The sequence below is a fragment of the Curcuma longa genome, unplaced genomic scaffold (assembly GCF_044706935.1).
Source record: "Curcuma longa cultivar G26 ecotype Majalengka, Jawa Barat unplaced genomic scaffold, ITB_CL_G26_1.1 contig_15356, whole genome shotgun sequence".
NCBI classification, from domain to species: domain Eukaryota; kingdom Viridiplantae; phylum Streptophyta; class Magnoliopsida; order Zingiberales; family Zingiberaceae; genus Curcuma; species Curcuma longa.
This window is the reverse complement of record NW_027430053.1, coordinates 1-25,996: the sequence shown is the minus strand read 5'-3', so window position 1 is coordinate 25,996 and position 25,996 is coordinate 1. Positions and strand designations below refer to the sequence as shown.

At 35.8% G+C, this 25,996-nt stretch overlaps 1 protein-coding gene across 1 annotated transcript; it reads left to right on the top strand.

Moving 5' to 3' along the window:
- Positions 1-234: 234 nt before the first annotated feature.
- On the top strand, positions 235-24,768 carry LOC141816242 (phosphoinositide phospholipase C 6-like). Its single transcript, XM_074704066.1, has 8 exons — positions 235-1,087; positions 1,222-1,357; positions 1,429-1,659; positions 1,755-1,981; positions 10,315-10,432; positions 23,795-23,947; positions 24,024-24,110; positions 24,279-24,768. The coding sequence occupies exons 1-8, from the start codon at positions 903-905 to the stop codon at positions 24,570-24,572; spliced, it is 1,431 nt and encodes a 476-aa protein (XP_074560167.1). The 5' UTR covers positions 235-902; the 3' UTR covers positions 24,573-24,768.
- The last annotated feature ends 1,228 nt before the right edge of the window (positions 24,769-25,996 follow it).

Here is a 25,996-nt window from a genome sequence, read left to right as displayed (position 1 = left end):
TATATATATATATATATATATATATATATATATATATAGAATAGGTCTTCTAGAATAGGTCACTAAATTGGTATGTAAATAGGGTCTTGTTTCTTGTAATGGAATAAGATTTCTTGTGTTATTTTTATAGTTGTGTTATCCTATAGTGTCAAGAGAGGGTGTAGAGCTTGGGCTAGCAGACCTTGGAGTCAGAAGCCTGGCTAGAGCATATTGCTACGGGCCAGGTAAGAGTTAGTGTGGATTGAGCTTGCTAGCTTTCTAGCGGCCCAGTGATCATGTTTCTTTTTATATTTTCTGGAAAATGACTTCATGTTGGGTATTAATGGGAAAAGGAAAGAACTGTGTTTCCCATTTCTTGGGGTCGATAAATTTTTCCTGTGAATATTTCTCCAGCTAAATTGTACTCAGATGGGTCGTAATGTCTGTCCCAAAACCATTGACTACCATGGATAGAAGCTCTCCATTCGACTAGTTGTTTTGGTAGGGTGACTCTGGCTTTCCAGTCTGTATCTGGATCAGAAGTGTAATCCTCCAGTTCTAAGTGCATGCCATTGACTTTATGTATGTCTAATCTGATGAGGTGTTTAGCTGGTTCAATTCTCATATCCAGAACATGAATAATTCATAAATGGTCATAAACAGGGTGACCTTTTTTAAACCCGAAACTCATTTTCACGATCCAAACCTGCCAAAATGCATATCCAGTTGTATGATGCTATGTCATCGTTGCCTGCCCTAGTAATTCCACAAACATCTAACACACTACTGCGCTCCATTTTACAGATCGAGTGTTCAGCTTAACACTGGGACTTTACATATTTGCATCCATTACTGTACTGCTTTATTGGCTTGTATCTTTGTTTATCTTAACTGCAAATGTTCAATCACAGGTTCATCATGATATGACAGCTCCAATGTCCCACTACTACATATATACAGGTCATAATTCATATTTAACAGGTAACCAGCTTAGCAGTGATTGCAGTGATGTTCCAATTATTAAAGCTCTTCAGAGAGGTGTGCGAGTAATAGAGCTGGATATCTGGCCAAATTCTGCAAGAGATAACATCAATGTTCTTCATGGAAGGTGCTGACCCAGTGCTGAGTTACTCTAAGTTTATTTTTATACTGTTGAATCATTTCAGACTCTACTAGAGAAAATATCACTGCCCTTCATGACAACTGCTTTCTTTTCATTTCCTTACCATCTCAATTTTTTAGAACATTAACTTCTCCAGTGGAGCTAATCAGATGCTTAAAATCCATCAAAGAACATGCCTTCTCTGCATCTTCATATCCTCTTATCATAACTCTAGAAGACCACCTTACTCCTGATCTTCAGGCAAAAGTGGCCAAGGTAGATTTTATTGTGTATGCATTGATAAAATTTTAGTTCATGTTATATCTTAAACAGACAGGTATTATTAGATGGTAACAGAAACATTTGGAGAAATGCTATACTTCCCAGACTCAGATATTCTGAAAGAATTTCCTTCACCAGAATCTCTAAAGAAAAGAATTATTATTTCCACCAAACCACCAAAAGAGTACCTTGAATCAAAAAATTTGAAGGATGGTGATGTTCAGAAAGATTCAAATGATGAAGCATGGGGAAATGAGGTCCCAGATATGCAAGATGAGATTGAATCTGCTACTAAGGTATTTAACATTGTCTAGTAACATACCTTTTACTATATCCAATCCAATGTAGTCACTAATAAAGCTGTATTTGACATCGAAATATTAATTGACAGAATGAAACTTCTAATGATGATAAAGTTCAAGATGAGGACCCTGCAGTAGATGACGAGGATCTGCCTCCTCCACTTGAATATAAGCGTCTAATTACTATCAAGGCTGGCAAACCTAAGGGTCAAATGAGCGAAGCACTAAAAGTTGATCCTGATAAAGTAAGACGCCTAAGTCTGAGTGAACAGGAACTTGTCAAAGCAGCAGCAGCTCACAGACAGGATCTAATTAGGTATGCTTTCTTAATAGTACCATCTTCTATCACTGTATATATATAGACAACAAGAAGAACAGTAATAGTTCCATTTTTCATACTTAATTTACTAAGCTTTGTTAATTGGATCTTTTCCATTTAATCAAGTTAATTGTTGGTTCAATATGTTTTTGTCTTGTGTACATAATGCTATCCTCACACTACCTATCTAAAGTAGGATACTTCTTTTGATGCATCTGAACAATGATTCTCCTTTAGAGATTCTTAGAGTAAATTTGACATAGTATCAATGGGAACTAATCACACTGATAGAAAATTGAAAGTGGAAAAATTCTTATTACATGGAATATATGACTTTTATAAACTCAACACTAATAAATTATAAAAAAACAAATAAGTAAATTGAGAATACAATTATCTCATTAATTGACTACCTAAATTGAGATTAATTGAAAATGGACAAAGTACCAATCAACTCAAATTATTATTAAAAATTTTAGTTGGAATTCAAAATTCAAATATTCTCCCAATATAACCTATTTTCCTTTTTTGGATCATTCTCCTCTGCTATCTAGCTCCATTGAGTAGGGAGATCAAGATATACGATGTTGCACATATGTACGAAGTGGAGATGCCTTTGTGAATGGATCATGTGGTTGTTGCTCCATTTTTAAGTAACTCCAAGAGTATAGTGTTGAAGCTCGTCCTTAAGAATCTAAGCCTTATTGATCTCAGAAAGCCTTTTCTACTAAACTAGGTGGCTTTGGATGCTTTCATGAACTATAATGTTTAAGTATCCATAATGCATTCGATCTGAGGACTAGGCTTTATTGTGAATGGGAGTGTAGGAATCGGTGCCATAGGAGCATGACTTGTAGCTAAAACCAACAAACAAGGAGGACAATTTGAATGCCTCTTAGTGTAACAGTAAATGCGTAGTACTGGAAATTGGGCTAATGTTTAAATTAACATGGAAATCAATAATATATGCATTAATAACAATTTGCCTCACAATTTGAAAAGGTATAAAGGAATAATCATGAAGATTTTTAAAGGAGTTTTTAAAAAAATATTCAGGTATAGAAGGTATAAATTGATGATGTGTGTATAAGCTTTATAGTCAAGTCAATAGGATGCCAACTTTTGTCCCATACTTAACTTTGAATTTATTTTAACTAGTAGATTTGTTTATCAAATTGTTATAAACAAATTCAACAATGAGCAAAATAGAATTCCAAATGTTTATTTTTTACCTCCTAGATATCTAAGCAAATTTTCTATATTGTGTAGGATTGTTGTACGTGGTTAAAGGGAAGGGGTGAATGGACACTTTTGATTTTGTTCACTTTCATTTACAATTTGAGTTAGTGTAGCAGAAATAGAAAAAATAACTCAAATACACGAACACTAACCATTCTTTGTGGTTTGGAACCTTGTTTCTACATCATTGCTTATGATCCTTAAGATGGATCACTCTCGGAATCACCTCTACTTTTCTCCTCTTGGAATCCTTTCGGAGGTGGAAAAATCTCCTACAAGTTTGTTTAGGTCATGGTTTAAAATTTTAAGCCGTGCCAGAATTTCGATTTATGATTGGAACGATACGGTTTTGGTATCGTATCATGTCATGCCAATATGATTTCGGTACTTTTTTAAATATAAAATATATTAATTAAAAATATTATTGTAATATTTGATTACTATAAATACTTACTAGTAGGTTAAACTAATATTTTAAAAAAATATTATTGTAATATTTGATTACTATAAATACTTACTAGTAGGTTAAAAATTTTAAAAATTTAGGATTAATTAAAGTCTAAACATGATGATTAGGATTAGGTAGATTTAAATTAAATTAAATTAAATTTATTTTAATTAGTTTAAGGAGGAAATTTTTTTCTCATGTATTTAAGGAGTAAAGGAATAAAAAAAATTAATACAAAAAGAAAGGAAAAAAGGAATTTTTTTCACATGTGTTTAAGGAGCAAAGGAATAGAAAATATTAAAATACGGAGCAGAAGGAGAGAGAATTAAGAGGGGAAAGAATTAACCAAGGTTTAAAATTTCGACCCGTGCCGAGGTTTCGGTCCCGACCGGAACGATACGGTTTCGGTATCGTATCGTACCGTGCCGATATAGTTTCGGTATTTTTAAATTTTAAACATAAATATATATTAATTTTATTAGTATTTGATTATTAAATATGTTTTATACGTTGAAATGTTAAATTTATATTTCAATATTTTCTCATATGATAATACTTATTATAAAAATTATTTTAAAAAAATAATTTTAAAATTTTAAAATTAAATATAAAATTATAAAATTGTTAAAAATAATTATAAAATTATTTTAAAATCTTAAATTATTTTTTTGAATGTATTTGTAAATTTTTAATTTTAAAAAATTTATTTGAAATGTTTAAGAATTATATTTTCTTTAAAATTTTAGATTATTTTAAATTTATATTTAATTTTAAAATTATTTTTAAAAATTAATTATTTTATAAAATATTTATTAATTTTTAAAATTATTTAAAAATTTTGAAATAATTTTTAATATTTTATAATTATTAATAATAATTTATTTTTTAAAAATACATAATTAAAAATAAAAAAATTAATTAAATCAAAAAATAAAAAAATTACGGCTGTAATAGCCCGTGGAGGTTGTTGCAGCACCGCGGCCCTTGTGGAGGGGGTTAGGAATATATAAAATTTTATTAGAATTTTAAATAAATTTATATATATATTAATGAGATAATTTAATTAGAATTTTAAGAAATATATTTGATTATTTATTTAAGTTAGGGTTGATTATTTATTTAGGTTAAGGGTTGCTGAGAAAATAAATAAAATTATTAGAATTTAAATAAAATATATAATTAATTAAATAAATTTATTTAGATTTAATTAAAGTTAACGTTTTAATTAAAAACCCTATCTTTCCCTCCCGCTCGCGATCTCGGCACGATGCTCGCGATCTTGGCACGCTCGCCATTGCGCGACGCCGCGGCCGCGCCGGAGGGGTCGCGCGCCTCCTCCGGCGAGGCTGCCGGGGTCGCGCGACCCCTCCGGCGAGGCTGCCGTGGTCGCGCGACCCCGGCGACCGCGCTGAAGGCGTCGCGCGATCCCTCTCGGCGTGGTCCTGGCGTCTCGCGACCCCTCCGGCGCCGCAGCCGGGGTCGCGCGACCACTCCGGCACGGTCGCCGAGGTCGTGCGACCACAGCCGCGGCTGGGCTGGTGCCGGGTCGTGCCGGTGCCGGTCGGCGGGCGGAACGAAATGTTTCGCCCGTTCCGACCGGTTCGGTACGAGATTTTAATCCTTGGAATTAACTATTAATAAAATAAAAAAATTAATAGTTAAAAAATAAAAAATTCAGCTTTCTTGTGCGGCTGTGGGGCCTCTATATGGTCATGTCGCCTCACACGATCGTGTTGATGTCGGTGTCGTGTCAACTAGTGGAATTTCGCCCATGCCGACCTGTACGATATGAGATTTTAAACTGGTTCAGGTTACAACAACACAAGCAAATACAAATACAAATGAATACAAAAGTACAAAGTAAATAAAAGATTACACAATGAAACTTTTTTTATTATTGCTTTTTGATCGCTTGAATGAGCACTAGAATCTTATCTAAGTCCTTTTATAGCCCTTGTAGAAGCTCTCACAAAGTACTACTGGAGCACCTTCGAAAGGTTGTGTCTTAAAGCTCCTTTTATAAGGTTGTTGTTGGTCTGAATCTCCCCAACAATTGATTGCTCCTTGGTCACTATTTGATTGATGTCTTGTTAGGTTACCATTGTAGCATAACTTTTTGCCAACGACTCAATTCCAGCTCACCTTGCAAGTCAACAGTCGATTGACCCAGTTAACTACCCTTCACTAGTTGATTGGCCCGAACAAAAACATCTTGTTCATTCTGGCTATAAGAAGAAATATAGGTCAGTGAATAACTTTTTAATCTTAAAAGTCTTAAGGATTAAGGACGAGGTGAATATGCTCCAAGTTGGCATTATCGGTCTTACTGTAGATTAATTAGGATGTCATCAAAGTAGACTATGGGAAATTGGTTCATTGTCCTTAAAAAAAGGACTAGAGGCATTTAAAATTCCAAAGGGCATGACTAGCCACTCATATAGGCATTTATCACCAATGTTAATCCTAGTTTAGTGATACTCACTACACAAGTCAATCTTAGAGAACCATTGAACTCTTATCATTAAGTCTAAACATGCCAACTCTTGGTATAAGAAACCTATACACAATAGTGATCTTGATGATGACACAACTATTGATGCATATTTTCGAAGAGTCATCCTTTCTAGAAGTCAACAGAGCATGGATGAGACGATATAAGGGCTTATACTTTCCATAATGAACTTTTTATAAGAATGCTTTGACTTACCTATTTAGTTCATTGCACTACAAGATTCATGTGATAGTGTGGGAGATGAAGTAATTATACAACAACAATTAAGCCTTTTCGCACTGAATCGGCTATATGGATCCTCCTATGCCATTGGGCTCTATTCCTACTAAATCATCATCTATACTAACCAAGCTTTCTTTGTTTTCCTTTTCCTCGTTTAATATGTGTATTTGTCATAGTTTCATATCGCCTAACTAGAGTATTTATTGATTATCTAAGTATATGCTCGTACCATCTTAAATGTCTCTCTCTAAGTTTTCCCCTAATAGGTATAACTATAATTTTTTCTTTAATATTTTCATTTTTTATCCTGTCCATCCTTGTATGCCGCACATCCACCTTAATATCCTCATCTCTATGACTCTCATCTTTTACTCGTGTGCTCAAGTTATCGTCTAACATTCAGCTCTATATAACATAACAAGTGTAACTGTCATTTTGTAGAAACGATTCTAAAATACTTAAAATTCTCAATTACAGATAACTCGTCGTCTTCTTTCTTAACAATTGTCTTATGACGTCTAATATTACTAAACTTAAATTTCATATATTCTATCTTTACTTTACTAAGTCTAAAAGTTTCACTTTTAGTGTTTTCTATTAAAATTCGAGTTTAATATTTACTCATTTACGTGCCTCATCTATTAAAATAATATCATCATCAAACACCATGCACCATGATAACATATATTGGGTGTGTCCAATAAGTTCATCCATGATTAGTGTAAAAATATAGAGATTTAGAATTGATCCTTAATATAACCTTATCTTTATAGAAAATATTTCGATTAATTTGTATGGAGTCTTCATTCTTGTTATTACATCCTTATACATATGTTTAATTATTTCAATATACGCTATGCTAACACCTTTCTTTTCTAGAATTCTATATAGTATGTTAGATCTTGCCTGTTGGTGCGAGTTCATTGGTAACTTTCCAAGAGATATCCTAAAACTCATTTTGAATCATTATAATTTTGGAGAGTTAGTGGTTTGGTGAGGTACTAGAGCCAACCATGAAGGCTAGGCCACTAAGGCTACTATTACCCCTAATTCCTTACCTCTTATTTCAAATTGGGATTGTGTGAGAAGGTGAAGAGTTTGCTTTGAAGATTGGGCTTACCTTATTGTCAGTTTAGGTTTTGGCTCATGTTCATTAGGGTTGGTCAAGGGTACAACTTAATATTCTTTTATTGTGATTAAAGAAATGAGTGTTTTTACTTCTAAAATGAGTAACAAAGAAATCATAAATCCAAGCCAGCTAAGGATAATATGAGCAATGCATATGGGTAGAATATCACACTATCATTTTTTTTTATTGCTATATAGGCCCATCTCAAGAGTGAACAAACATTGTTGTGTAATAGGGTTTAACAATGCCATTTTGTGGGGACTTAGGTAAACTCCGGATGTGTCATGAATCCCATAAAAGATTATGTGGAGAAACTACATTCGTGCATCTTTTGCGATAACATTGTTATAAGACTTGTTTCTACATTTCACAAAGTATGAAAGATACAAGTGTTTAAATACATCATCATGAGGGATTTTTGATGCTATAGGACCCTTGTGACAACATTGTTGAGATGCAATTAAAGTCCCATATTGGAAATACATGGAAAAGATCATAAGTTTATATAATGGAAGCTATCTTCATTGATACGAGACCTTTTGGTGAAGTCCAAAAATAAAACCATGAGGGCTTAGGCCCAAAGTGGACAGTATCATACTATGAGGCCTTTTGGGTAAAGTCCAAAATAAAACCATGAAGGGCTTAGGTCCAAAGTGGACAATATCATACTACGAGGCCTTTTGGGCAAAGCGCAAAAATAAAACCACGAGAGCTTAGACCTAAAGTGGACAATATCATACCATTGTAGAGATATGTTGATTCCACAGTTAGGTTTCTAAGATCTTCTAAGAGTTCAAGCTGATTGATTTTCTTAATTGCGGTGACACCCTATAAAAAGTGTGTTACTAATCCAGAGGTTCAATGGTCAAAAAGTGGGAGGTCTTAGTAATGGTGTAATCTCTATGTTTTTATAGCAGACCTCTAATTGAGGTCAAGGCATATAGCTTGACCTATTGTTGGATCTTCGTTGATGAGATGGATAAGGGCTTAGTCTAGGATTGCAACACTTGAGTAAGTACCCAAACTTACTTTGATATTCTATTACACTTAGAAACAACTTGTTAAACTGCGTAAGGTTTAATCCACATGATATATTGTTCCTTCTTAAGGTTAATTCACATGGCATATTGTTTCTGCTTAAGAAAGCATTCTATCAACTTTTGTTCCATCAATTTTGCTAATACCTCTTCACTAGACTGGCAAGTTTGATATTGCAAATTGCTTTTGTTTAGTTTAGCTCATGTTATACCTTATGCTTTTGTTCAATTTGGCTCATGTTATACCCCGCCAAATTAGTCTTCTATTTCAACATCCCAATCGAGAAATGCATCAGGGCCTAGCAAATCATAGAAGTTAGGGGCCTCAACTTTAACCAATCAAGTAAGGGTAAACTAGGTGGGGTATGCGTAAAAAAAAAGAGATCTACAATAGAATAATGATCATGATGCATTATACTATGATACTTTGTGAATTTCACTATCAATATATTTTTTGAATTGTTCTAAGTCATCGACTCTAGATTGAAGGTACCTAAGCTCGTTGTCTGATAACTTTCACCTATATTTCTACTCTCTAATTATGAGCTTTCTCATTATAGCCAATGCAGAGGATTGACAAGTAATGTAACGAAAACAAGAGAAAACTAAACAGAAAGATGAATTTCTTTGAACTTGAATGAACAGGCAGAAATTGATGATACATGAAGAAATAGTAACTGCACAAAAAATAGATAAAACAACTAAATCAAAATGGAATAAAAGTAATTTTCAAAGAGAAGCATAGTTATCAAATTAATGCGAGCTTCTTTGTTGTTAAGTTATCTCTATTGGCACCATGCAGTCCTAGACAAGCCTGTCCTAAATCTCCTTGGTGAGTCACAAGCTATGGTCCTTTGATAAAATCAATGAGGAAGAGGATTTTTTGTTTTCTGCAGCATGGATGTGAGCCAAGGAGACATGAAATACACACGGGGGAGGCAGCACTGGTTTAGTGGTGTGGGAGGGGCAATGTGGAGATGTTATTCATGGGCGCAAAAGTTTAGCAAAGGTCAGGCCGACATGGAGCATTGGCAGCTGAATCGAGTCTAGAAGAAGGGCCATTGATTTGGTGGATGCCAGCGGTGGCAGGATGGTGGGGTGGGGAAGAAGGGGATGGCCTCACCCGAAACATGAAGAAGTTTTGGTCTTCCATGTGAGCACAATGTAGGGAGAATTATCGATCAAACTTAACTTTGTGTACAGTGTCTGAAGGTATGATAAGAATTCGTTTCGAGATCGAATGAGCTTCGATTTTGATACCAATTTATGTAGCACCAATGGGAACTAAGCTTCACTCACATGGAGAATTGAAAATGAAAAAGTTCTTATTAACCAAAAGATGATAATTACATGAAACTATGATTTTCATAAATTCAAACCCCTAATGAAAAATTGAAAGTAGATAAGAAAATTGAGAAACCTCATGAATTGACTATCCAAATTAAAAGATGACAAATCAAAATATACTAATTACTGAACAATTCGAATTATTTCCTAACAACTCAAATCGAAATTCAAAATTCATATTTTCTCCCAATTTGATTTCTTTTCTGCATCAAAATTTGTAGTTATAACATCATCTACAATCTTCAAAATTAATTGTGAAGAATTAACAACTTTGCCCTCTTAGTTGATGTGCTTATTATGCAGTTTGTAGTTATGCAATTTAGGAGTGATGCTAATTTGATATTGTTTTATTTAACTTGTGAAATCTTGTTAAAGTAGTCAATTTCCATTGTCTAGGTTTACTCAGAAAAACATTCTTAGGATATATCCAAAGGGCACACGCTTTAATTCTTCTAATTACAATCCATTCATAGGCTGGATTCATGGTGCTCAGATGGTTGCATTCAACATGCAGGTAGTCTCTCTAATCTCAAACTATTGAATGAATATTAGCGTGTGGCCTTGTACTCTTTTTCATATTTGGAATTGTCTATTTGAAAGTCTCTGAACCTTGAACCTCTCTGGATGCAGTGTGTAATTGAGTATTGACCAATGTAGGTCAAGGTGAGGAATTGAGTAGTGACCAATATAAGTTAACTGGATGGGTGTTGTTTCTGAAAATATGTGATTACAAGTTATAATGTGAGATTGACTTCGAGACTGCTATTTCCAACCACATCATGTACATTTTTAAGTTAGACTTGTAATATAGAATTTGCCAAATACATAGTTCAAAAAAAGAGAAGCACAAGGATGCGAATGTTTTCTTGTACAGAAATGTAAGGAAAATGATATATGATTGTACTAGGCGTGGGATATATATAACTGCCCATTCTCACAGCGCTCATTCATCACTTCATACTGCAATAACTGATTTAGTGTATTGGTACAATTTCATTGATTCATTGAAAATTTAGAGTTAGTTGTCTGATCCTATTCTAACCAAAAATTACTCCTGGTGGTCAAATACTATTGGTTTTTTGAGAGTCAGATTTTCCAAGTTCACATAGAAACCAAAATAGAGATATCCTTGATACTATTGTAAACTGATGATATAAAAATCAACCAAGAAAATGATGAATACTAATTGATTTCCAGATAGGCATTCAGACATTCTCTATGATTCGGTGGCAGTGCTTTCACAAGGAGTTTTTTATTATTGTCTATTGAAATCGGATATTGCCTATGGTCTAAGCCAATTTGTATTTTAGCTAAAGTTTTTGATATGACAGTTTATCACCTTAAAGTTTGCAAGATTTTATTCCTTAAATCCATTTTCTTTAAAAAATTAAGTTGTATATTACGAATTAGGCCTCTTTAGAAACTTGGTGTAATCCAAGCCACATAATCATTACAAGCAAATAAATCTGTTTTTCTTCTGGATATAAAAAACAGGGTTTATTTTGTGTGGATGTTGCATGTGCTAACACCATAGAATATTCCCATATATACTAGGGTTAAGAATAAATTGTCATCAATTACATGGTCATTCTTCCTCATTTAACTTGATTTAATGCCAAATACAAATTCATGATTCACAATTTAATTATTTCGTGCTAATATAGGTTCTACTTTATTCTTTGTCACTACCATCTTTGGTGACTACATTGTTGTATAAATTTTATTTGATAAACAAAATTGAGTTGCTCTCCTGACCCTACTATTCTCTATATGATATTATTAGTGCCAAAAAAGCTTCAACTAGCATAGTTCATCTCTACAACAGCCATTTTTGAAACCAGCACTGCCGAACCCACCCAAACTCACCACTCTTCCACCAATTGGATTCAATCCTCAAACCACCTCATTAATAACCTTCAATATAGCCTCTTAAGTTCCCCTTAAAATTCCCCAGCAATAGTACATATCTAGTTTGGAGATCCTAAATCAATCCTTCCCTTGTTTTATGGATATGATTGGACAGGTTGCACTATTGGCAGATATCCATATCCATCTGAATTGGATGTGTTCTGTATAAACTTTGCAAGGCAAGACAATATTCTTTGAAATACTATTATGGCATCAGCCACATCACTGCCAAACCCTACCCCACCAATCTTCCACCAATCAGATCCAATCCTCAGTTGCGTCATTGATAACTTCCAATGCAGCCTCTTAAGTTCCCCTTAAACTCCCCAGCAACAGTTCATATCTACTTAGGTGATGATGCAGGAGTAACACAGGAGGAGTTGAACTTCAACGGGCTATAATTTTTGACTCGGGTATCAAAACGAGACACGGTTGCTAATTGAGTCTCTTTCAGAGACTTCTATTCGGTACGGGTAGAACCTGTGCCAACCCACTTTTGGGCTCATTAGACATCGTTTAGTGCCTTTTTAGAGGCTCCAAACATATTTTTTACTATTTATAATAATTTTTTATTTTTAAAGTTTGAGGGTATTTTTGACTTTTGCAAGCTAGGTTTTGGTTTAGGGTTTATTTATACGCTTATTTAACTATTTTCGGATGCCTTTTGATTATTGAATAATTTTTTTTTGGCAAAAACCATAGAAATGGTTGCACTGCGGCTTCTTTTCATTTTTCCAACTTCTCGTGCTTGTTTTCTCTAAATTCTTATGTAATTTTTCCGTCTTCAGAATAATCGCTATTCTGTTTGACGTTAGATGATCATAAATCCTTGCCTTGCTCTATGGATATAATTGGACAGGTTACATTAATGTTACATATCCTGATACCAAATTAGGGGTGGCGGGCGCGTAATAGGAATAAAAGAGCTAATGAGAAATAAGAAGAAAAGATGGAAAACTCACAGATTCTTATTGGCTGCAGAAGTCCAAATTAGGGGCGGCGGGTGTGGAATAGGAATAAAAGAGCTAATGAGAAATAAGGAGAAAAGATGGAAACTCACAGATTCTTATTAGCTGCAGAAGTTTACAATCCCAAATAGAGCTCAAGGATCGCTTGATTCGTGCTCTGTAAGGGCTAACAAATCCTTCTTATATAGGGAGAGATGCTAGGTGCTCATTGGGCTCCATCATCACATGCTCTCTGTGATAAGAGAGAATCTTTACATTTTGTCATACACTGATCACCTTTACAGCTGGTGATCACTCTCAGACAACTAATTCACACACTCAAACAACTTTAATAATTCACACACTCAGACAACTGTAATAATTCACACGGATAGGTATCACGCGTTGATGACATTATTGCTTATCTTTACAGCTCATCAGAGTCGGAAGGAGGCTGTCCTTTTGCTGACATCTTTTGCTAACTTTACAACTGTTTCTAGCTGATTGTCAATTTGTCGTATGGTGGGTAACCAGTCACGCCACCAGTTGTCCTTGCCTCCACTCCTTTCTGTCCACGCTTGTAACTTCATGGAATGCAGCAGCTTGAGCTACTGGAGAGCTTGGATTGCTTGCTCTGCTGCTTGTTGCTGGACCTTATGTAGTTGTTCTGAAATTTGTTCACACTCATCCAAGGAGATTACTCGGTGAATACTCTGATGATCCTTGAAGAGTTGTTGTTCATTGAGGAGTAGTTGTTGGTACTTGTCAAAGAACTGTTGATTTCGATCAGGATTTGGGCCATCTGGTTCTGGGCCTCCATGGTTGGTTTGTCCTTGATCTCCTGTAGAGCTTGCTGCTACCAGCTCCAGACTGCTTAAAGTTCCTTGACTCAGCCATTCTGTCAAAATAAGGGAATTAATTAGTCTGGAAAGGACATCAGCTAACTAATTGTCCTTTCTGTCAATATGTTCAAACGTAATAGATATCCCTGTGCCGGTAATAAAGTGTGAATGCCACCCATCGGACTCTTGAAGGTTTATTTGTAGAGGATTTGCCGAAGAAGCTAATGATTGCCTGGCAATCAGTACGAATTAACAGTTCCTTTTTGTCGAGAAAGTAAATTTTTAGTGCGTCCAGGGAATTCATAACAGCATGAATTTCAACATCTATCGTGGACTTTGGTGGATTAAATTTACCGCTGGCATATGCACAGATCTTCTCTGTTCCTCAGGGTTATATTTTTTGAGTTTCCACTTACAGATACCGCCCCATCCTTCCATGCACCCATCAACTTGCACTCTTCAGGTGGTACCGCTGGTATAAGCAGTCTGGAGCTGGTAGTAACAGCTGTACAGGAGGTCAAGGAGAAACCAACCATGGAGGCCCAGAACTAGATAACCCAAGTCCTGATCGAAATCAATAGTTCTCTGATAAGTACCAACAACTACTCCTCGATGAACAACAACTCTTCAAGGATCGTCGGAGTATTCACCGAGGAATCTTCTTGGATGAGTGTGAACAAATTTCAGAACAACTACACAAGGTCCAACAACAAGCAGCAAAGCAAGCAATCCAAGCTCTCCAGCAGCTCAAGCTGCTGCATTCCATGAAGTTACAAGCGTGGACAAAAAGGAGTGGAGGCAAGGACAACTGGTGGCGTGACTGGTTACCTACCATACGACAAATTGACAATCAGCTGGAAACAGCTGTAAAGTTAGCAGAAGATGCCAGCAAAAGGACAGCCTCCTTCTGACTCTGGTGAGCTGTAAAGATAAGCAATAATGTCACCGATGCGTGATACCTATCTGTGTGAATTATTAAAGTTGTCTGAGTGTGTGAATTATTAAAGTTGTCTGAGTGCGTGAATTATTAAAGTGTGAGTGCGTGATAAAGTAGTCTGAATAGTTGTCTGAGAGTGATCACCAACTGTAAAGGTGATCAGTGTATGACAAAATGTAAAGATTCTCTTATCACGGAGAGCATGTGATGATGGGGCCCAATGAGCACCCAACATCTCTCCCTATATAAGAAGGATCAGTCAGCCCTTACAGAGCACGAATCAAGCGATCCTTGAGCTCTATTTGGGATTGTAAACTTCTGCAGCTGATAAGAATCTGTGAGTTTTCCATCTTTTCTCCTTATTTCTTATTAGCCCTTTTATTCCTATTCTGCGCCCGCTGCCCCTAATTTGGTATGAGCACCCAGCATCTCTCCCTATATAAGAAGGATCAATCAGCCCTTACAGGGCACGAATCAAGCGATCCTTGAGCTCTATTTGGGATTGTGAACTTCTGCAACTAATAAGAATCTATGAGTTTCCCATCTTTTCTCCTTATTTCTCGTTAGCTCTTTTATTCCTATTCCGCGCCCGCCGCCCCTAATTTGGTATCAATTCGTCTGAATTGAATGTGTTCTGTATAAACATTGCAAGGCAATACAATCTTCTTTGAAATGTTATCATGACATTAACTGTGCCACTGTTGCTCACATCATTGTTATAATAGCAACTGCTAAGCATCTTTGGTATACCCTCTCCATGACATATGCCAACAAACAGGGCCATAACCTGTGGTCTTTAAGCGACTCTAGACAATATTGTCAAATACAAGAAATCTATGAGAGAAAATCTAAGAGAGATCCAAACAATTGCTGATAAACTAGCATTGATGATCTCTTAGTGATGATAAACTTGTGATTATGGTCTTGGACCCAAGTAGGTGGGATCAGTGTTCCCTTCATACTCAGGACACGGTCATAGCATATGAGGAATTGGTTGATAAGCTTGCTAATGATGAGACCTTTATGAAGTATGAAGCTAGCAAGGAACCATGCACCATTACCACCAATACAACCAGCATTAGAATGAAAACAATGACCCAAGGGAGGTCCAAACATCAACAAAAAATACAAGAACTTTCAAGTTGGCATCCAACCAAGTTTTATTTTTCAATGTGGTGGCTACGGATTAAAATACCGAGTTGTTCTATCTGACACTCATGGTTTTTACCACTCCGATGTGAGACCGACACTCGGCGGCAGTGTCGAAGGGCTCGCACGACTCCGGCGGCAGCATCGGAGGGCTCGCGCGACCCCAACGGCTGCGCTTGAGGGCTCGCATGAGCTGCTGGATTGCGGGTTGCGGATTGCGTGAGTTTTAATTTTTAATTAAAACTTAGATTAATAATTTCAATTAACTCCCGACTATAGTTGAGATAATCTAAATAGGATTTAATATATATATATATATATATAATTTATTTTAATTCTAAACATATATAATAATATTTATTTATTTATCATATTTATATTTTAAATTTTTTCAGGTTTTTTTTTATTTTAAAAATTTTTAAGTTAAATTTTTTATTTTTAATAATATATTTTATAGTAAAAAAAATACCGAAACCATATCAACATGACACGATACAGTACCGAAACTGTATCGTTCTAGTCATAAACTAAAACTCCGATACAGTTCAAAATTTTAAACCATGGTAGTGGTACTACAACAATAGGGGCTTTTGGCCCTAATTGGCATTCACCTACACTACATTACAATGAAGGTAAAATGCAATGTTAAATTTGCGATAAATTTAGACATTTGACCAAGGTCTGTAGATCAGACATGGTGCCTGTAAGCCTATCTCTCTAATCGATTGTCATCCATGTTGATCAGGCTACTGGGTCATGGATGCTGGAGCCTCCAACCACATTTACTTTAGATTTGCAGAACTTGTCCATTCATTCATAACTACAGAGGTGATGACTTTTGGTTGGTAACTGTAACAACATTTCCATCACTTGTGCAAGTTCTATCATACCTATAATTCATTTGCACTTAACAATGTTTTGTCTACACTCTACACTCTTGTATCATAAGAAACCTATCATCTGTTTCTCAATTTTGTTAAATCAATTCCACTTCCATTGAATTCTTTCCTTTTAATTTTGTGGTGAAGGATTTGAGCATATGGGAAACACTTATCTCCTGCTGTAACCAAAGTAAAAGAAGTCTCTAAGTGACCATCTACCACCACGCCCACCTGTCACTTAGGCTCGATGCATGCCCTTTGACAATGCTTCACCTTATTCCACCACTTCCTTTGGCATCTATGATTATGACACCCTATCAACAGAACCATGCATTTTATTGTTTCTTCTCAAAATTCACTTGTCATTCAAAAGGCTTCTTTAGAGTCATGTAACTATTTCCTTTGTAATAAAAGTCATAAACTACTGCTTTGTGCTTACACTTTTCATAACTTGGAACTACTTGAGTTAATCTACACCAATGTTTGGGTCTTGTTCCAATCATCTACTTCATTATCACTTTAAACATTATGATATTTTTGTTAGTCATTTCACTAAATACACTTGGTTATATCCTCCTAGACACAAATTTGACGTTACTAATGTATTTGAGCTTAGAAAAATATCAATTTACCCTTGTCACCTTATATTTAGATGGAGGATACTAGGGTTTTACACCCTTTTCATGTATGGCATTCCACCTCTTCACTTCCCTTTGCAATACTGGGGCCTACACCCTTTTCCCTGACATTCAACCTCTTCATTCCCATTTCCATGCCCCTCAGCAAGTTTCTTATATTGAAAGAAGACATTGTTGTTGGTCAATGACCTAAGTGGTCAGGTTTGACCAAATTGTTTTTATGTATTTGACAAAAGGTTTAAGTTATGATTGCCTGTGGTATTGATATGTGCATCTAGTTTGAAGGGACTTGATAGAATGCATATAGATCTCACAGATTCCTAGTGAGGTGGACTTTAGGATGAAGTGCATGGAGCTGTTGTTGATTGATAGCTTTAATGGTTTATAAAGACATTAGCTCGTAGGTGACCAATGAAAGATGACATGAAGCATTCAAGGGACTAAAAATTTCTAATGAGGCGTATTCTAGGTGTAACCTCACAAGAGGTGGATTCCGTAGGCGAGCAACACAAGATGACATATGGGAGAAAGGAGGAGGGCTTGGTGCATTCGAGGTACTGAAGGTCTAAAACGCATGCGCATCTGAGGTGCAGAAGGTCTGAAGTAAGGTGAACTTGAGGTTAACATAAATCATCGACCATTTTGAAATCTTAGATTAATGTGAGTTGTGAGAGATTATGAGTGAAATGTAATCTTTGGGGTTCATACTTTTAGGCAGCATTCCACTAAGGACCAATAGGTTCCAAATTGTAGTTGGTGATTGAGTTTGATGCTGAGCTTTCCGTAGGTTTATGAGGGCGTAAGCCAAGTGGAGTCGAGATCGTCAAATAGATTTAGTAAACCTTAATCTATTGGAGTGATGAATCGACTCGAGAGTTGACTGTAAACTTCAGAGAACAAAATTTTATATTCGGGCTTTAGTTGATTGGACAAATGAACAACCAAATGTCTAAAAGACCGTTGGCTACACAATGGCTAGAAATGCTCAATTAGTCAGCTTGAGACATTAGCAAACTAGCTGTTAGAGCCTATTCTATTGGTTATTTGACTTGACAAAGTGTGCATGAATTTTCTTGTGAAATTTCTGTGATTAAATGTTTAGGCTAAGCAATGTTCAACTTCTTAAGCTTCAAAAGCAATTGCTTTCTCTACAAGCTCTCAGTGTTATTTTTCCCTCCATTGCTTTAAGATTTTTAAGAGTGATTACTTGATGAATAAATAGGCTGTACAGCTACAACCCACGTTACATTGAGTGTGTTAGCATTAATATTAATTTTATTTTCCCCAACATTTATATATTTTTGTAGTGTTATATATGAAATAAACAACCATACACATACATGCACCCAATGCAAACTAATTAGTGCAAGAGAAATAAATTTTTATTGCAGGTCAAGCCTTGGTTCACCTATAGGTTTGGACCTTGGCTTGCCTCAATGTAGTCTATCTCATCAATCAAATTTCTACTCTAATTCTTTAGTACAAGTCTTTCTTTTAGACTTTGAACCAAGGATTGAAATCTCGAGCCGTATCGCGTGATACTAGCGAAAAATTTTGTTCCGCTAACGGACCGACGCCGGCACAAGCGTTTCGGCCGGGATACCGTTCGGAGGCATCGCCAGACTCGGGCGACACCTTCGGAGGCATCACTCAGGCTCGACGACGCCTCCGAAGGCGTCGTACGACCTCAGCACCGCCTCCGGAGGCGTCGCACGGGCCCAGCGACACCACCGGAGGCGCCCCAGTTGCGAGCGCGATTTTATTTTTTTAAAACTTAAGTTTAATAAAGATTTTAATAATCAATTCTTAACTATAGTTGGGGATAATTTAAATAAGTTTAATTAAAACATATAAAATTATCCTATTATTTTTAAAAAATATTTTATTTTTTATTTTAAATATTTAGACTAAGTTTTTTATTTTAGTTAATATATTTTATATTTTAAAAATATCGAAACTATATCGACACGGTACGATACGGTACTAAAACTGTATCGTTCCGGTCTAGGACCGAAATCTCGGCACAGCTCGATATTTTAAACCTTGCTCTGAACTATCAAACCTTTAAAGTATTTGATTGTCTTTGTTATTCTTGGCTCAAATCATATGTGCACTATAAATTGACACCATATATTGGAATCTAAGGCCAAACCTTATGTTTTACTTGGATTCTCCATGTCCTAACAATTTGTTATTGATGTCTAGATTCTCACTTTATTCATTTCTCTCTTTCTATATCATGTCTGTAGAGATATCCTTGGGTAGTTTTTGTAGAGATCTCGACCTTATTTATTCTCCACCAATGGTGCTTTACTCATAATCATTTAACCCATCCTTGTACCTAGGTTTAAAATCTTAAGGCATGCCAAAGCAAGCTTTGGCCATTGACTAGAATGATATTGTTTTGGTACCATGTTAGCATTTTAGTGTTTGGTGGTGTTTCAATGTATCATGTTAGTGGTGAATTGGAGGTGAAAGGGGGAAGAAAATAAAGAAAAAAATATATATCAAAGTTCACAAGCTATGTCCAATCTGAAATGGTACGGTTTTGACATTGTATCCTATGGGCATAAGTTAAAAAAATAACAAACATTATTACAATTCATCTTGATGTGTATCATAGCTTGTAAAGGGGTATTAAATGTTAGCATGAAATGATACTGATCGATATGATTGACACAATGAAACAAGAGAGCTTGCTTATTGCCTTGTAGGCTTGAGTTTTGATAATTTATTGAAATTATATATTTCAATAGTGTTGCCCGAAACTAGTTCTTATTGTTGGTGCAATAGTGCCTTGAGCAGTCAATTTTGATTGGGATGTTTTGATGTATTCGGAAAAGAGTTTAAGTTATGCACGTTTAGACTTGGTAGGTTGTACATGGGACATTAGTGAAGAATGGTACATCCAACTGTTGAAGTGTTGGGAGTAAGAGTTTTAGGTAAATAATTGAAGATCTAGAGGCACGACCTTTAGGCATGTGGAGTTCTTGAAGTGAGGCTTTTGGGCAACCAATTGATGACTTAGAGGTGTCAAGCATATGAAGTTCTACAACTGAGGCTTTTGAGCAGTAAGACCTGAACACATGGAGTTTTGGGTAAGGTGGTGAAGTCCTAAAAGACTGTGAGCTGTGAGATTATTTGTGGATTGTAATCTCAAGCCTTTGATATCTTGGGCCTCATGCTTTTAGGCAGCATCGTTAAGAGATGTGGGAAAACTAGGTAGGGATTAGATAGTTTGGCTTGTAGAGAACCTTCAACTAAGGAATAATAATTTTTTTATTATCAACTGCAATCAGACTTGATTTTGGAACTTTGTGTAGGCTTATGGAGTGTAAGCTGAGTAAAATTAGGATCCTTGAGCAAATTGAGTCAATTGAAGGTTGATCCAGTCAACCTGAGTTAACTGCAAACACTTTGTTGCCCAGGAATATAATATTTTCTGTTGAGCTTGAGTCACTTAAACTATAGTTCTAGTAAATTAAGCATGATTTCAATCGGAGACTTTATTGAGTCGATTGAATTGTTGACCATTGGTACACAACATATAGTTTTTGAATTTTAGTCAACTGACCTAGGAATAAAGTCGATTAAACTTGTTTGAAAATTAGCCATTGGCTAGCTATTGAAGGTCACATTATATAAAAAATGGGTGTCTCTCGGCAAGTATGCATGAAATTGTGACTATGTTCCAAAATTGTGTAGCTAAGAAAAACTTAACCAAGGGTTGTTCGAAGGTTTCTACAGGCTATGGTATATAAAGAAGCTATCTTGAAAAGGAATTTGCATATTGGGATTGCGAGCATAATCCATCTAACGGATTGACAAATCATGGAGTAGCACTTGGGGTCCAAACCACATAAGATGTCACAGAGCATTGATTTATATGTGTTTGTTTATGATTTATTTTCATTATGTATATTACTTTGACACAAACAAACACATGCACGGCACACTAATTAATGAGTCTATTTATCCCTGTGTATGCAAGAGAAGTTGGAATTTCTATTTGCAGGTTAACGAGTTATGCACCCTCTTTTGCACATCAACATGTGTCCTAACATTTGCAACAGTTCAACAATGCACTCTTTCTATTTGGTAAGCTTGCCACCTATCTGCAAAATTCCATTACAACCCATTCTAAAAAAAAATTATAAACCTAAAAAGGTCTTTGATTATTTTACTAATTTTGAACTTGAATCTTCCATGCATCCAAGCACAAAAACAGTTACATTAGAGTAATGCCACGAGAGATGTATTTGATGTGCTTGTTCAAAAATCTCACTTACGATTTAGTTCCTACTTTTATTGCACTAAACATAATTGCAAATCGAGGTTCCAAATCTTGAGTCATGATAGAGTTTTGGTCTTTGATGGAACAATATTATTTCAGTATCGTGCTAACATTTCAATGTATGGTGCCTGTAGCAAATTAGAGGTGCAAGGAGTAAGTAGATGAAGATGAAAAAGAGAAAATAACTATTTAAGTTCAAACTTTGTTTTTTATCTATAGTGTTATGATTGTAACATTAATTAAAAAAATCAATATTATTACAATTGATCTTGATCTTTGTTTTAGTATACCTAGTGATGTTGACTCTTAGCATGTGAAGATACTCATTGACATGATTGATACAATATCACAGTAGACATTATCTATATTGTGCTAAGTAGTATTGAGTTTTGGAACTTTATCATAACCATACGTTTCGATTGATTTGCCCAATACGATATGAGATTTCAAATCATGTTGCAAATAGATCTCCATGGTGAAGCGAAGGCCTAATGGGACCATTAATTGGTACGAGGTCACTTGGTTGCCAAGGGGTTTCACTTAATAGACACATAATGATTTTCACTGTACCTTTATTCCGATTATCAAGCCTGCCAGCATTCTTGCAGTTCTCTTCCTTGACACTCAAGTTTTATTGCCACTTTCCTTCAAGGCTAGTTTGAAGATGAGGTTTACATGCAACAACTGTCGGGCTTCATATTCCTTTTTCATGTTTGTTGACTATAGAAAACCATCTATGGCCTTTGCCAAGCTTCAAGGGCTTTGTTAATGCTCAAGCAGACACATCACTATTCATCCTTTCTCATGGACAACATGTGTTTTTTGCTCTTTGTACTGAATGACATTATTGTCATGGGTAACCATCCAAACCTTCTAAGATATTTCATGTAAACTTGTAGCTAATAGAGTCTCCATCAAAGAATTTGGTGACCTTAACTACATCCTTGGAGTGGAAATCTTGTGATCCAAGAATGGCCTTGTTCTCTCTCAATGCCAGTACATTGCTGACCTTCTTCATAACCATATCATGAGCAAGCTAAACAAATATATAGTTCATTCTCCACTATTGAGAAATTATATTTGCATGATGGCTCTCTTTCTATAGGTTCGTCTTAGAATTGAGAGATCATTGGTGCTCTATAATATCTGTCACTCGCTATTTGCCAGATATTTCCTATGTTTTTAATCAGCTATCTCATTTAATGAACTACCTGACTGGTTTGCTTTGCTTAGCTGCTAAGAGAGTTCTTTGCTTCCTCAAACAGACAATCAGTTATGGTTTTCTTCTTTAGCCAAGATCATCCATGGGCCTCCAGCCTTTTCGATCTTACTATGGCATATATTGTCTTTCTTAGTGCCAAACTCATTAGTTGGTTCTCCAAGAAAACAATGAACTATGGTCATTCTCTTCTACTGAAGTTGAATATAGAGATATAATGGTCACATTTGTTGAACTCAATTAGGTTTGAAACTTGCTACAATAGATTGACTTCTCTTTGTCTACTTCACTGGTTCATTGTGATAATTTTCGTTCACTTAAATATGCACAATCCAGTTTTTTACAGTCAAATGAAGCACATTAAGATTGATTTGATTTTGTTCGGTGTCAAGTTCAAACAAGCAACTTCGCATTATTCATTTGCATTCTGTTGATCAACTTGCAAATTCCCTCTTTGAGCCTCTCAGTTGCTCACAACATTAAAACCAATGCCTCAAGATTGGCTGACAATGTCCATCTCGCAGGGTCATAAAAAGATAAGAATATATATCCATTGATTACATAGTTATCCTTTTCAACTTGATTTTGTGTCAAATACAAATTCGTGATTTACTCTCAATTTCAATTATTTGTACCTAATGTAGGGCTTTACTTTGTTCTTTGTCGCTAGCATCCTTGGTGAAACTACCTTATTGCATAAATTGTACATATTTAACTTGATTTTGTGTCAAATACAAATTCGTGATTTACTCAATTACAATTATTTGTACCTAATGTAGGGCTTTACTTTATTCTTTGTCACTAGCATCCTTGGTGAAACTACCTTATTGCATAAATTGTACCTTTCACTATTGAAATGTGTTGTCTTCTACCTAGATATTCTCTATACTACAAAGAGAGTATTGGTATTGGAATGAGTTTAGATAAAATGATGTGAACTCCAAGAAAAATTAGCTGCACTATTTTGTATTAAATGTTTCATATAACTTTACACGTGGCACATTTTGATTGACAGCGTAGAAATAGTCTTACTTGATACTTGTGACCCTTTTGTTTATTAGGGATATGGCAGATCATTGTGGCTGATGCATGGATTCTTCAAGGCTAATGGAAGTTGTGGATTTGTAAAGAAGCCGGATTTCTTGCTGAAGGCTAGTCCAACCGGTGATGTTTTTGATCCTAAAGCTTCTTTACCTGTGGTAAAAACTTTGAAGGTACAAACACTTCTTTGCATGTATATCTTTCCTTTCAAGTTACAATTGTTGACAAAAGTTCTACTGTCTTCAAAAGGTGAAAGTTTATATGGGAGATGGGTGGCGTATGGATTTTAGTCAGACTCACTTCGATACCTATTCTCCTCCAGATTTTTACGCAAGGGTAACAAACCAAACTTGCCATCATGGTTCTACATTATTTATACTATTTTTTCCGCAACAATCCCAAAGTTAAATGCTTAGTTTTACATCTTTGCAACAAACTTGGGGAGGTTATTAGATGAACTCATGCTCTTTGTTTATATTCCACAACTGTTATGGTAATTAACAGGTGGGAATAGCTGGAGTTCCAGCTGACACCACAATGAAGAAAACAAAGGCAATAGAGGACAACTGGACACCATCTTGGGATGAAGAGTTTAGTTTCCCTTTGACTGTACCTGAAATTGCATTGCTTCGTATTGAAGTACACGAGTATGACATGTCCGATAAAGATGACTTCGGCGGACAGGCTTGCTTGCCTGTATCAGAATTGAGATCAGGGATCCGAGCTGTGCCACTTTTTGACCAGAAGGGAAAGAAATACAATTCTGTGAAGCTCATGATGCGGTTTGAGTTCATATAATGCTTGTTTGGGTTCGTAAGTACTGCCGATTTAATTGTTCTTTCCTTGTTTATATTGTTATGGGATAATTATGAGTGAGAAATAATACTTTTGGTGGAATTAGTAGTGTGCTGTGCGCATAATTGGACAATGCCATGTGTGAATGTAACCCCTTTGAGCATAAATAAGCCTCTATTTAGATATTGTTTTATAAGTCTCCAAATATATTTTCCAGATTTTTGGAGGGGGAGTATTGGAAATTTTTATTAGTTTTTAGATATGCCCCGAATTAAAAGATTCTAACAAACTATGCTTTGTGGTATTGGATAGCAAGGTTTCATGTATGGTTTATTTTATTTTATTTTATTTGGAAACAAAGTTCCGTGATCTAGGATTATTTATTTGTTAATGAAAATCATTGGATGCATAATTTGTTTTGATGCAATCTGGGTAAACTTGATCTTGATCACCCTGTTATGATCTTGTACGATGGATGACGTCCTCCATAACAATAAGGTCCTATTAAGTCCCGACCTCCCTTCTCCCTGCATGACCATAGTAGTTTCTAGATGATGAGGAATCTTGATCGAGTGGACTTTCTTTGATCTTAATCTCTGACAATCCTTGACGTGAAATCGACTCTAGCGAGGTTGCCTACCTCGAGAGCGACATTGGGCTAATGACTAGACAGTGTCAGGAGTACGATCAGCGGTTGTCACTCTGAATGCAACGTCTCACTCGTGTTGTTAGCCAACAGATGGCACTTCACTCGTAGTTGTCCACATGACTTGTTAGAGAGTTGGATTGAGAAAGCGCTAGAGTGGATGAATAGCGCACTTCATACATATTAGAAAATCGTTCAAATAATAGGGTTGTGCAGCGGAAAGATATATAACAGAAATGAAAAGCGACATGGTGGTTTTATTTGGTTCGTAGCAACGCGTAGTTACTACTCCAAAATCCGTAATCAATTTGATTGCTTTTGATGGATAATCACTATTAACCTTCTTCTCGGAAAAGAAGAAGGTTCGTTTCTATTTACTAAAATAGGGTTCGATAATAACATTACCGACCCTTGGAATAATTCAACACAAAAAAAAACAAAGAGTGAAACAAAATGTAACCAACTATGCGTGACCAAGTGCTAGGCTTCGTTTAAGCTCGTGGTGGAGTCGCATCGTTTGTTGTCATTGAAGCTTAAGCGTAGCAGGGTCTCGAAATCACAGTGTTGTCGCGGATTAGAAGTAGAGAATCATTGAAACTCTTTATCTTGGCTGCTACTTGAGAACTTCTTTTATTGATCATTCTAAGCACTTGGATTCCTTTCGGGTGTCTCCATCGTGATCTATCAGATCTGACCTCATTGCTAAGTTAGCCATCCCCAGACACCTTGGATTCCTTCCGGACCCTTGGAATATTGATGTGACAACTACTGGATCAGACTT

Coding starts and splice junctions, on each gene's coding strand:
- LOC141816242 (XM_074704066.1), top strand. CDS start 903: ATGACAGCTCCAATGTCCCACTACTACATATATACAGGTCATAATTCA. Junction 1,660..1,754: donor AGATTGAATCTGCTACTAAG/GTATTTAACATT, acceptor ATTAATTGACAG/AATGAAACTTCTAATGATGA. Junction 23,948..24,023: donor CTGTGGTAAAAACTTTGAAG/GTACAAACACTT, acceptor TGTCTTCAAAAG/GTGAAAGTTTATATGGGAGA.